This window comes from Phyllostomus hastatus, unplaced genomic scaffold, assembly GCF_019186645.2.
Source record: "Phyllostomus hastatus isolate PE091 unplaced genomic scaffold, TTU_PhHast_1.1 phas_contig_209, whole genome shotgun sequence".
NCBI classification, from domain to species: Eukaryota; Metazoa; Chordata; class Mammalia; order Chiroptera; family Phyllostomidae; genus Phyllostomus; species Phyllostomus hastatus.
Genome location: NW_025333735.1, coordinates 9469612 through 9482016, shown reverse-complemented (window position 1 = coordinate 9482016; position 12405 = coordinate 9469612). Strand labels below are relative to the sequence as shown.

Genomic DNA, 12405 nt, shown 5'->3' with positions numbered 1-12405 from the left:
AATAAGAGATAGCCATTCTTGGATTAAATTACTTTTTCTGTGAATAACACAATTTTTACACTAGAGAATATTTGCAAAAACTTACTAACAACAAAGTCAAATACATTATGTCCCTCCTGAGAACACAAAGGGTTACATTTAAAGGCCAAGCGGTTAGCACAGCTCCCAGATGTGGATGAAAAGGGGAAAGGGTGGGGGCAGTAGTTTTTCCTGCCAGGCATTTATTGTTTGCACCCTGCAGGCCTCTTCCTAGACCTCATCACTAGCTTCTTTCACATACCCATGGGGTTTGGTCAGGACTACACGGACCATGCTGGGCTTCTAATTGTATAGCGGGGAGAGTGGTTTCAATTCAGATATATTTTGATGTGGCTTAAAAAGCCATTGGATAAGTAGTAATTATACCATTTATGAGATTCACGAGGCTTCTGAGATTCACGGGTATATCAAGGCCCAGGAATTGGGAATATTGTGAAACTTGGGAATACAGGGGGAGAGTTGGAGCAAGGGTCAGGGAAGGAGGAAGGACTAATATTATTTGTGGCAAACATTATGTAATGAAAAAGTTAAAAAAATTTTCATTTAGTCATTTTGGTATAAAACAGCTCTATTAAAATGACTTTCTTTGGTTTGGTACATGGAAGGTAATAAATGTTTGTTGAACTGAATTTCTAAACCAATGCCATATTTTCAACCTTCCTTTTCCTCTTCTATAATTTTGTATTTGGGCCCACAAATTGCCCAAATTGTGCTTGACAGACTTGAGAGTAGCACTGCAGAATTTAATAAAATGAATCGTATTTTTGAAGGAGAATGAGGTCAAATAAAGACTTGGTATCCATAGGAAGTCCCTTTAAAATCTCCATACAACTTTCCTGCATCCAGTTTTTTATTCTGTCCTTACCCTCGTGTGAGTTTGACAAGTTGCATTAAGCTCTCCAGACCTTAGTTTCCCCTTTTTTAGAATTAAGGGATTAGAGTCGTTAGTCTTTAAGGCCCACTTTAGACAAGTTTAGACATTTTCATTTTAGCATTTCATTCAAGATTTAAATTACTTTTCTCAGGCAGTATAATGCAAGATGAATAACATTTTCCTCATTAAATTTTTTAACCTGTTTTCAAAAATAGTCTTGCCTGGATTTTCATTGAGGTATACATAACATGACCTTATCTCTGGGAACACAGCCTTTGATTTCAGCATTGTAAGTGGGAGGTAACAGAGCTTTAATGCACTTTGGAGTTGGTGAGACCTGAACTGAATCTTGACTGACAGGTACTGGCTTAGTGACCTTAGGGAAATTATTTGCTCTCACTAAGACTCCATTTCCTCATCTGTTATGTGGAGGTGATAATGTATTTATAAAGTTATTGTGAGGATTAAATAAGATAATGGATGTAAATTGCTTAGCACACAGCCTGGCTCATGGGAAACAATACGTATTACCTAATGTTGTTGATGCAACCTTTTTTAAAATAACAGTTTATATTTAATGTTATTTTTGTATTAGTTTCAGGTGTACAGCATAGTGGCTGGATGATCACATTCCCTACGAAGCATTCCCCCTGGTATTTCCAGCACCTACCTGGCACCTTCCCTAGTCACCATAACACTATTGACTACATTTCCTGTGTTGTACTTTATTGATGAACTTCTTATATCATAAATTAAGGACTATTTCACTCAAATATTTATTAAGTGAACTAATGACTAGAATGTTTTCCTTATGGAAACTGACCTAAAATATTTTTTTTCCTTGCAGATCTTATATTGTACTTTAAACACACCAAAAGTTGACATGGAAAAACTCTTAGGATCACAAATAGGTCTTGAAGATTTTATATTTGCCCATGTAAAAGGGATCTCAAAAGAAGTGAGTGTGTATAAATCTGAGGATGCACTTGGTCTCACCATTACAGATAATGGTGTTGGCTATTCATTTATTAAGGTAAGTCTTAAAAAATAACTGCATGACCTAACTGAGGGTAACATTTAAGAAAAATCTACCTGGTCAAGGAAAGTTGGAAATGGTCTTCAGAGTGAAAGTCAGCTCAGGAGGGATGGATAGATTGGTGATGTTTCATTTAAAAATGTTTTAAAGATCTCATTTCTGGTTTACCCTTTTCTTGAAATTCTGTCTACAACTTAGAACTTACTGGAAACCCAGCCCCAGTGCCTATTCTTTATCCATCTGAGCTCTTGCAGGTCGGTAAGTCATTAATATCTGGTGACTTCCTTGCTGATTTCCTGATTTAGGACATTTTCATAAGAACTGAGGAATGATAAAAAGAAAAGTAGATTCAGCTCTTAAAACTAACAGTTCTACTATTGTGGTAAGTAGTTGTAAGAACACTGACTTAACATGTACGAGGTAGTTCTACTTGGTTGGTACTATGATTTTTATTTTATGTACTTTTTTGTTGAGGTGCAACAAATTTTTAATGAACAGCTTAATGAATGTTTATATATTTGCACCCAAACTAAGGAAAATTTCATATCTGCCACCCAAAAACCTCCCTTGTGCCCCTTCCCAGCCATTGTTCTTCCTCACAAAGGTCGCCACTCTTCTGACCTCTATCATCATACTTTTGCTTGCTTTTGAACTTCATATAGGGAGAATCATACATTATATACTATACTGTTTCTGGCTTCTTTTGTTCAACATAAGGTCTGAGATTCTTCCATGGGTAGACACTATTATCAGCCTCTAATTTACAGATGTAGAAAGCAGGATCAGGAGGTTTGAGTAACTTGCTCAGAGTTGTGCAGTGGGACAGATTTGGGATTTGAATCTTAGCTGTCCTACTACTGAGCTAAGAATAAGTGATGAACTTCATACAACAGAGCATGTTTTCATGCCTTTATTTTGTCTGAATCCTTGCTTTGCTGAAGCATTGTCATCATTAAAAAAAAAACAACAGTAGCAAAAAAACAGTCTCAGGGGAGTCATCTGCTTAACTGTAAATAGTACCTTATTTAACTTCCCATTGGATAGAATGGGTATTTTTAGCTCTGCAAAAGATATGACTGTGATGAAGGTTGACTGGGTGACCAAATGGAAAATCCGTGAGTTGGAAAGACATGTGGGACTATCTGGGGGAAGCTCAGGACATGAGGCACACACAGCAATGCCTTCTTTCTAATGTCAGCAGGGAAGGGCTTGGAAGTTTTGCCAACATGCATGGATTTTCCAGATCTCATTCTCTGATGTTCAGAGCTCGTGTTTCTATTTTTTTATGCCTTGTCAAACATGTGCCTGCCTCAGAGAACTAGTCACTAGCTGTGTGGAGACAGAGAGCATAGTGGCAAGGAGACGTGGTACATAAACTAAGCTGCCAACATATAGTTCAGCTTTGAAGAGAAATGAATATTATACTGTGTACGCGGTTGATAGGATTTTTAAAAAATTGAAGGGGAGATAATTTCAAACTTATTGAAAGAATGTAATAATAACATAAAGAACTTCCATAAAACCCTTTACTCAGATCTCTAGTTTCTACCATATGCTGCATTTGCTTTCTTCTCTCTCACACATGTGTTCTGGGTACATATACACACATAGACATATATATATATAATTTTCTCTGAACCATTTGAAAAAGTGGACTGCCTGTATCAATCATCTCTTTACCCCTCAATACTTTAGAATGTAGTTACTTAGAACAAAGATGTTCGTTTATATACATCTATAGTACAACTATGAAATTCAGAAAATCTATCTGTGATATAATGCTTTTAAACTAATCTAATATGTTCAATTGCAATTTTATCAGTTGTCCTAATAATTTCATCTATGGTATTTCCCCCCCTGCTATAGGTCCAATATAGGATCATTTAGTTGTTGTGTCTCCTTAGTTGTCTTTATTCTAGAAAAGTTTCTCATCCTTTTACAGAATATTCCCTCAATTTGGTCTTTTCTTATTTTCCCTAATGTTGAAAAACAGATTGCACATTCTTGGCAGGAAAAGTCAATAAGCGATGTGGTGTCCTTCTCATTGCAATACATCAGAAGATGCATTATGTTGGTTTGTCTCATTTATGATTAATTTTTGTCACTTGTCTAAGGTAGTATCTGCCAGTCAATTCACTGCAGAGTTATATTTTCCTTTGCAACAATCTGTGGGGAAATGCTTTGAGATTATGAAAATGTCATGTTCTCTTACTTGTACCCCACAGATTTCACATCTACTGGTAAGTCTTGCCTGAGTCAATTTTTATTATAATGATTGCAAAATGGCAATTTTTTCTAATTCCATCATTCCTTATGTATTTCCTTTAAAACATTCTATTGAAAGAAGCACTCCAGTTATTTATTTGCTTATCTATTATCAACAAGGACACATGATTTCTTATTTTATTCAGTGGGTGATAGGCCATCACCATTGTTTATTTTGGGGCTGAGATTTTCCAGGAGCAGCCTGCAGGAGTCCCTTTCAGCTGGCTCCTCTATCCTTTTGCCATGGCTCTGTCATTTTAGTCAACAGTTCCTTCCTTTTGGCACAAGATGTTTTAGACTCATCTTACATCTTCTTTTCCCCAGGTCTGGAATCAACCACTTCTTCTGGGAGCTCTTTTGTTGTTGTTGTTGTTGTTGTTGTTGTTGTTGTTGTTGTTGTTGTTATTGTTTTGTGAGGACTGATTTCAAAATTGAGAGGTGGATGCTAGTTGTACTCATTCACTGCTACTGGAGTGTTGTTGTTTCTGGTTTTTTCAGGGTAGGGTCAGAAACCATGCATTTTAGAAATTAAAAATTTTTTATTATGCTTCCAATTATATTCCTGCACCACAGGGTTCTTGTTGGCTTCCCCATAATTTACTTTTCAAAATCATTGAAGTTTTTACTCATTTGCTTAGCCCTACAATATACACAAAATAGTTTTAGAATTACCATATCTATACTATGCAAAAGAAATCTATTAAGAAGATTTCAAATTTGTGTGTATTTGTTGTTTTTAGACTAAATGTATGTATATATTGTAAGTATTCTATTCAAAGGTTACTTGGAATATATTTTCTCCTGCTTCCTCTCCCCATGATTGTTACTTATTTGAAATACTGTTGAATCTCATTGTTTTTCTGAATTGAGTTCGAGTTATTCTTCATTCTTGTTGACTTATTTTTTCTGAATATGTAAAATATTATCATGATTCAAAAATTAAAACTATATTAAAAGATATATTTAGAGATGTGCTTCTTTTTCCCTATCCCTTCTATCCCATTACTCATTTCCTCCACTCCTTAGAAGTAATCAATTTCATTTATCACTGATTTGCCATTCCAGAGTTTCTTTTTGTCAAGATAAGGAGAAAAAAAAGGGACTTTCCAAGAATTTAGCATGGTCCCTGCACAAGGATGATATGCAGTCTTCTCTTCTCTGTATAGGGCCAGTTTTAGTGTATGTGCTGCTGAAGTGAGTACTTGATATGCTTTTAGCTGTGGATGAAAGTCAGGGTAGGTTGAAGTAGGAGTAGAGCCTGTGCTAGGGCTTCAGATGAGAGGGTTCAGAGAGGAGAGAGGATTCCATGATTAGGAAGGCAGTGTAGTGTGGTGCGTAGGAGCATGCCTTTAGAATCACACGGGCCTGTTTTCAGTCTAGGTTCAACCACTTATTAACTTGCCGTATAACCTAGGACCAGTCATTAAACCTCTCTGTACCTTCTCTCAAATGGGAATATTAGCACCTTCTTTATAGGACTATTTGGGTAAAAGTGATGACATGAGAAATGTTTCACAGCACTCAAAATACATAGCTGACACTTTAATGATAGCAATAATGACAAATGATCACATAATTATGAGATGAGATCAATGCAGAGAAATGTATTTCATAGTACTGCATGGTCCTCGCAGATGAAACTCTTCAGGTGAAAAGACAACAGACTTAAACATTTGTGATTTTAGTATTCAAGTCTCAGCATTTCCCAGGAAAAAGTGTATGAATCAATTAGAAATTGAGTTTATTTGAATAACAAATTCCTTATGCATTTTAAGACTGGAGTTGGCAAACATTTTCTATAAAGGGCCAGATGGTAAACAGTTCAGGCTTCATCATAATCTCTGGTGCAACTGCAGTCTCTGTTGCACCTACTGGGCTGTGCTATTGCAGCAAAGGAATGGCTATATACAACACTAAAACAATGTGTGTGGTGAGTCCAAATAAGTAAAACCTTTTTTATGGGTGCTCTGATTTGCATTAGTATAATTTTCACATGTCACAATTATTCTTTTATTCTCCCAGCCATTTAAAAATGTAAAAATCACTCATAGTTCATGAGCTGTATCAAAAAAGTAGCTATGTGAGCCATCGTTTGCTGACTTCTAGTTTAAGAGAAGACTTATATTTTGATTCAAAACAGAAATAAGGACTTATACCATGTAGTTAAGAAATTAGACTAAATTGACTTAAAAAACTAAGTTTGTTTTGAATTAAGTGATTTATAAAAAACCACAAAACTGTCATTCTCAGAATATCTTCTTATAGAAATCTTTATGATTTGGGGTACTTTTACTTTAGTAGAACTAAGTTAATTACATTTAGCATGATCTTTATTCTGAGGAATATGGTACTCATATATTTCATTTCTTTTCTTTTTTAAAGATTTTATTTATTTATCTTTAGAGATAGGGGCCGGGAGGGAGAAAGAGAGGGAGGGAAACATCAGTGTGTGGTTCCCTTTCACACATCCCCTACTGGGGACCTGGCTCACAACCTAGGAATGTGGCCTGACTGGGAATTGAACCAAGACCCTTTGGTTCACAGGCTGGCACTCATTCCATTGAGCCACACCAGCCAGGGCAGTACTCACCTATTTCTAACTTTTTGGTTACTTAATTATCCAGAACTAATAATCAGCAAGGTTGGAAATGTCCAGTTCAAAGGGGCAGAGGACTCTAGGATGGAGGCTAAGATCTGTGAGAAGAGGCGTGTAAAGCCTGAACAGAAGTGGTGATCTGGGAAAATAGACATTTGAGATCTGGAAGCTGTGATAGAGACAAACAACAGCTTTAGTAGAAGTAAGCAAAAGTGAAGTGGAAAGGTGGGGGTTGTCAAAAAAGAGATTTCAGAGTTCAAAGATGATAGGTCATTTTCTTTCCCAGTTTTATTGAGCTATAATTGACATACATCATTATGTAAGTTTAAGGTGTCGATTGTATTGATTTGATATACTTATATATTATAAAATGATTACCAAAGTGATAGGTCATTTCGGACAGCTATAACCCAAAACTCTTCTTATGAGGTCATCTCATCTGACTTTTCTTTTTCTCTTGTCTTTAAAAAAAATTTTTTTTTAACTAGCCATTTGGTCTTGGGTTAGTTAGATCTACCTGAAGCTGAGTGTTTTGTGGAAAGAGCATACATTTTACAATTATACCACCTCCATTTGAAGACCAATTCTGCTGTTTATTAGCTGTGTTACTTTGGTTAAGCCATATGTCATTGTGCTTTGATTTTCTCACTCACTAATGGAACATTAAATACTCTCCCCCTAGGCTAGTTGTGAGGACTGAATGAAATCATTACTTACACTTGGTGTGTGAACATTAGTTTGTTATTATGAATGTGGTTTGAGGTCAGTGTTGGGAGAGTCAGCTGCACAGATCTCAGAGCTTCTGACCATCTCCGTGGAGCACGCAGCTTGAAGAACTTTGAATCTAATGCTAAGACTTTGGGGAGGGTGGGATGCCACCTTGGAGTTCTGCTGGTATCTGTGATGAAAAGGCAGAGTTCTGTGCATATATGGGATGAAATAATCGAAGATACCGTAATCAGGGTCTGAAATGGTTGGGGACTTCTGAGTTTAATAATGTTGTCAATGCTTATCTTCCAAAAAATATTTAATGCCTTCTTCTTTCCTTTTTTCTTTTTAAATCCCCACCTGAGGGTATTTCCATTGATTTGGGGAGGTGGGGGAGAAAAAGAGAGAGAAGATAAACATTGATGTGAGAGAGAAACATGGATCAGTTGCCTCCCTTATGCCCTGAACAGGAATTGAACTCAAAGCCTAGGTATGTGTCCTGACTGGAAAAAGAACCCACAACCTTTCAGTGTTTTAGACAATGTTCCAACCAACTGAGCCATCTGGCTGGGGTTCTTCTTTGCCGTTTTTGGCATTAATCTCCAAAGTCAGATGAGAGAAAGTTCTAAGTGTTGTAGAGAAAGATATTAAGTGACTCAGTAAATTCAAGTATAGAAATAATGCCTCTTTTTTGCCTTCCTAGTCCTTTGTGCCTGAGTAACACTTTTAGTGATATTATTAATTTCTATCAAGTTATTATATGATTATCAAAGTATATTAGATTTCAGACATTTGTCTCAACTTGTGCATTCATTTACTTAGGAAGCTAAGGTTTAGGTAACCTACAAGATGTATAATCAATGTCTCCCACTTTGCCTCTGTATCTGGTTTACCTTGTAGTGCTCTTCTCCAAGTTATTATGTTGATTTTCCTGTCTCTTCATCCCAGATCCTTATCTGCTGTCCCTGATGATTACACACACTTTGACTTTTCTCTTGCCCACCTGGATTCTCATCTTGCTGCCTGCTGACTTCTGGTAACTGCCTTTCCTCCCTCTGCCTGACCACTATTCTGGTGCCTTTTGTGGGTACTCACAGGCCCAGGTGAACCTAGATTTTTGTGACTCTGCTTTTTAATTTACTGGTAAGATTTATGCATGTCTTTAAAGTCTTTCATTTAATTAGCTTTATATAATGTTTCTTTTCAATAAAACTATAACAATGTCTTAAATGAAAAATAATATGTGAAACTGAAATTTGTATGGTGTAGTTGATTGAAGCAAAATATATTCAGGCTATATCGAGTCATAGAATAAAAATTGAGAAGAAAGTTAGAGTTACAAATTTTCACATTCTTGAATGATTTAAGAATGGTTAGATGACAGAATATTACAGATTGTTTTTCTTTGTTTCTTTGGACTCTAATGCTGTGTTTGATCTTGCTTATGTTTCTATGAGTCGTGCATTGTGGTTACTGTTGTTTGTTTCGTAGCTTATAAGGCTGATATGGACTTATATTATAACAATGCTAGCTTGATTATGAACTTTCTGGTTTCTTTGCTTTATAATCCACTATTTGTAATGATAAATGGTAACCTCTGTTCGAATGAGCATTCTTGTGTCATTGGCATAAAGCATATCAGTAGTTACTACTACAGTGGACATAGCAGTGTTCTTAACATTTTGGGGTGAGAAAAACCTATTGTGAGTCTTGGAATATTAGCAATAAAATTAAAAAATTAAAAAATGCTCAACCTTCCTAGGTTAGTTTTCTACAAGATTTTATTTTCTTTTTGCAATATTATGAAGATGCTGGGGTACATGAAGTCGGTTTTTCTTTTAGCTCTTGGACTCAATGATCCATCAGGCTGGTGATTCAGATAGCATTCTTCCTCCTGGCAAGAGTGGGGAATACACGTACTTGTGTCACATAATAGCAGCAGCCCCTGATATTTCCATCCTATCATCCCCCTGGAGAATTTGTGACACCCAAGGCAGGACATGGCCTTCATTTTGCTTCATTTCTTACCTCAGTGCAGGAACTCGTGCATCCTTTTCAGCGTTGTTACTTGCAGTTTTCTGGAGTTCCTGTTCCTAAAATCCCTCCAGAAATTCTTAGTGCTGTCTTAGGGAGTCCTAGGCTGCATTTTGGGACTGCAACAGAGATGTATTGTATACAACTCAGATAGATTAAAAAAAAATCAACTTGAAATTTCTCCTTAGATGAAAGTTCTTCTCATCTAAAAGATATAAATGTGAAATGATAGTATAAAATCATTCTTATTGGCTCCCCAAATGGTACCCACACTTGTCTTTTGTTAGGTATCAATTTTCTTAGCTAAGTTTTACTAAGACTTGAGTCACTGCATTTGTAACTAAGGTTTAAAAAATGTAGCCAGTAGAAAAAGCTCAAGCTCCATTCTTATGTAATGGGCTTCACGCTGAAATGATCTGATAATCATTTATGGAGGGACTTTTCTCTGCAGGCATTTGTGCTAGATACAGGGCTTACAATGGTAAATAAGACCATCTCCTCCTCCAAGGATATTAGTTCAGTAATGGAGCCTGAGAGGTGCATGAACAATTGCACTGTGGTAATGTTGAACTTGGCAAATGACTTGATCCTCAATTTTTCTGATCTGTGACATGAGACACTCATTAAGGTTGTTAAAATCAAATGAGATAGCAAATGTAAAGTGCTTAGCTTAGAGTTCAAGCATAGGTGGCAAGAAATATTATAGAAGCACGGTACCTTGCCTAATCCTGGTTGTGTGGGCTGGGGGCAATGTCAGGAAAAACTTCTCAGAGGAGCTGGTGACTGATGGAGCTGAATTCTGGATGATAAGGAAGGAGAATGGTTGGAGGTAAGATAGTTGTCTTCTGCTGCTTGGTATTCCATCTCAATGTGAGAGTTAAACTGCTTTGTTAATATGTTAATGTATTGTATATAATACCTCAAGAACATGAAAAGTAATGTTATGCAGTTCTATTTTACATTAAGTGTTATCCTTAATTTTCTTCTAGAGAATTAAAGATGGTAGCATAATTGACTCAGCTAAAACTATCTGTGTGGGAGATCACATTGAATGTATCAATGGAGAAAATATTGCTGGCTGGCGTCATTTTGAGGTTGCTAAGAAGTTAAAGGAATTAAAAAAGGAGGAATTCTTTACCTTGAAGTTAATAGAACCTAAGAAGGGATTTGGTAAGTTATTTTTATGTGTGTGTGTGAGATGTTCCTTTCCCCTTCCTCCCTTCCTCCCTCCCTCCCTCCCTCCCTCCCTCTTTAAAAATCATTTTATTATCATTGTTTATATCATTGTTATATTTTTCAGGGCTCTCTCTGTGCTGATGTTTTTCACATTTTTTATTAAAATTTTTTTTCAATTCTAGTTTACATTTAATATTATTTTGTATTAGTTTCAGATGTACAGCATAGTGCTTAGACAGCCATATACTGTACACAGTGTTCTCTCTGGTATCCCCAGTTTCCCTGGCTTAGCTCTCTAAGGGAGCTGAATGCTTTAGGGTGGTGAGTACTGCGGTGTGGTGACATGTGCCACTGGTATATCAGTTAACAACATAGGAAATAATAGGCAGAATAATAGACAGTACTACTTATAAGGAAAACAAACATTGAAGGGGAAAAATTGCCTAGAAGGATATTCTCTCAAAAAGGCATTTGGACTTCTGAAGTCTTTGAATCTTTTGTGGTTGTTCCAAGCTAAGAACATCACACCATATTGTGTTCATCTTCCTGAGCAGTAAGATTTTTGTTAAGCTCTCTAAACTATACCAATGGTAATTCATGGTCCTCAATAGCAAAATCTTTAGTCACACACAGAATTGGTATTTAAAGTAGCTATCTAGTCTATTTTAAAGACTTCCTTCAATACTTTTCTTCCATTGGCATTTTGAATTGGCAGGGTGGGACAGTATGGAATTACTTTGGTGTGACATCTGTATTGCTTGGTTTTAGCCATGGCAGCTGTGTTCTGACTCTTGTTCAAACCCCCAGGGCCATCTCATCTCCAGGAAAATGTGCCAGCTTCTCTCACAACCCAGCACTATTTTAATAAGCCAGATGATACCCTAGTGTTCATCAGTGTTAAAATATCTTCAGAATCCTACTGGGCCTGCCCTTACTCATCCACGACCCCACCCACTTTATGTTCTTTCCTTTGCTCATAGAACACAAATAGTCCTTGTAGTTTGTCTCTAATGGCTATTTTCTCAGGGCAGTTAGTGACAGTGATGGGAAAATGTAGTGGGTCTGGGGAATTACATTTCTACTTTCTTTAGCAAGTAAGTGGCAGGTCCCAGCCATTTGGAACTGGAATTTTTTTCCTGCTTCCAAGTGATTTTGTACCATTTAATAGAAATACTCTGTATATTACATTACTTATGGGAGAGTGAGTTCCAAGAAGATATAAGAAAAGAATGCTTTATGCCAGTACTGCTCCTGAAGGCACCACTCTAGAAACCACTGCTGTGGATATGGTGGTGGTACCCAGTGCATTGCAGCATCTGAGCTCACTTCTAACCAAGGAAGGTGGGCCGGCACTTAGATTTCTGACCAGCAGCTCCTTTTGAAGTGGCTTTGCTTGGTAACAAACTTCCCAGGTATCATAGCATATAAATTGATAGCATATGTCCTTGACTGGTGGTGTCACTCAGTTGGTTTGGCCTCATTCTGCAAAGTGAATGGTTGCTGGTTCAATTCCTGGCCAGGACACATGCTTAGGTTGCAAGTTCGGTCCCCAGCTTGTACAAGAAGCAACCAATTGAGGTTTCTCTTGCATATCAATGTTCTGTCCTCTCTTTCTCCCACCCTTCCCCTCACTCTAAAAATAAACAAATTAAATCTTTTAAAAATTGGTAGCATGTA

The 12405-nt window shown here is 36.8% G+C and overlaps 1 protein-coding gene across 1 annotated transcript in view; it reads left to right on the top strand.

The window, feature by feature from the left end:
- GIPC2 (GIPC PDZ domain containing family member 2) overlaps nucleotides 1–12405 on the top strand; it is an 82782-nt gene that overhangs the window by 27403 nt on the left and 42974 nt on the right. The window contains exons 2-3 of the mRNA XM_045835581.1: nucleotides 1761–1946; nucleotides 10542–10722. Coding sequence (XP_045691537.1) covers nucleotides 1761–1946; nucleotides 10542–10722 — 367 coding nt within the window. The remainder of the gene's footprint in view (nucleotides 1–1760; nucleotides 1947–10541; nucleotides 10723–12405) is intronic.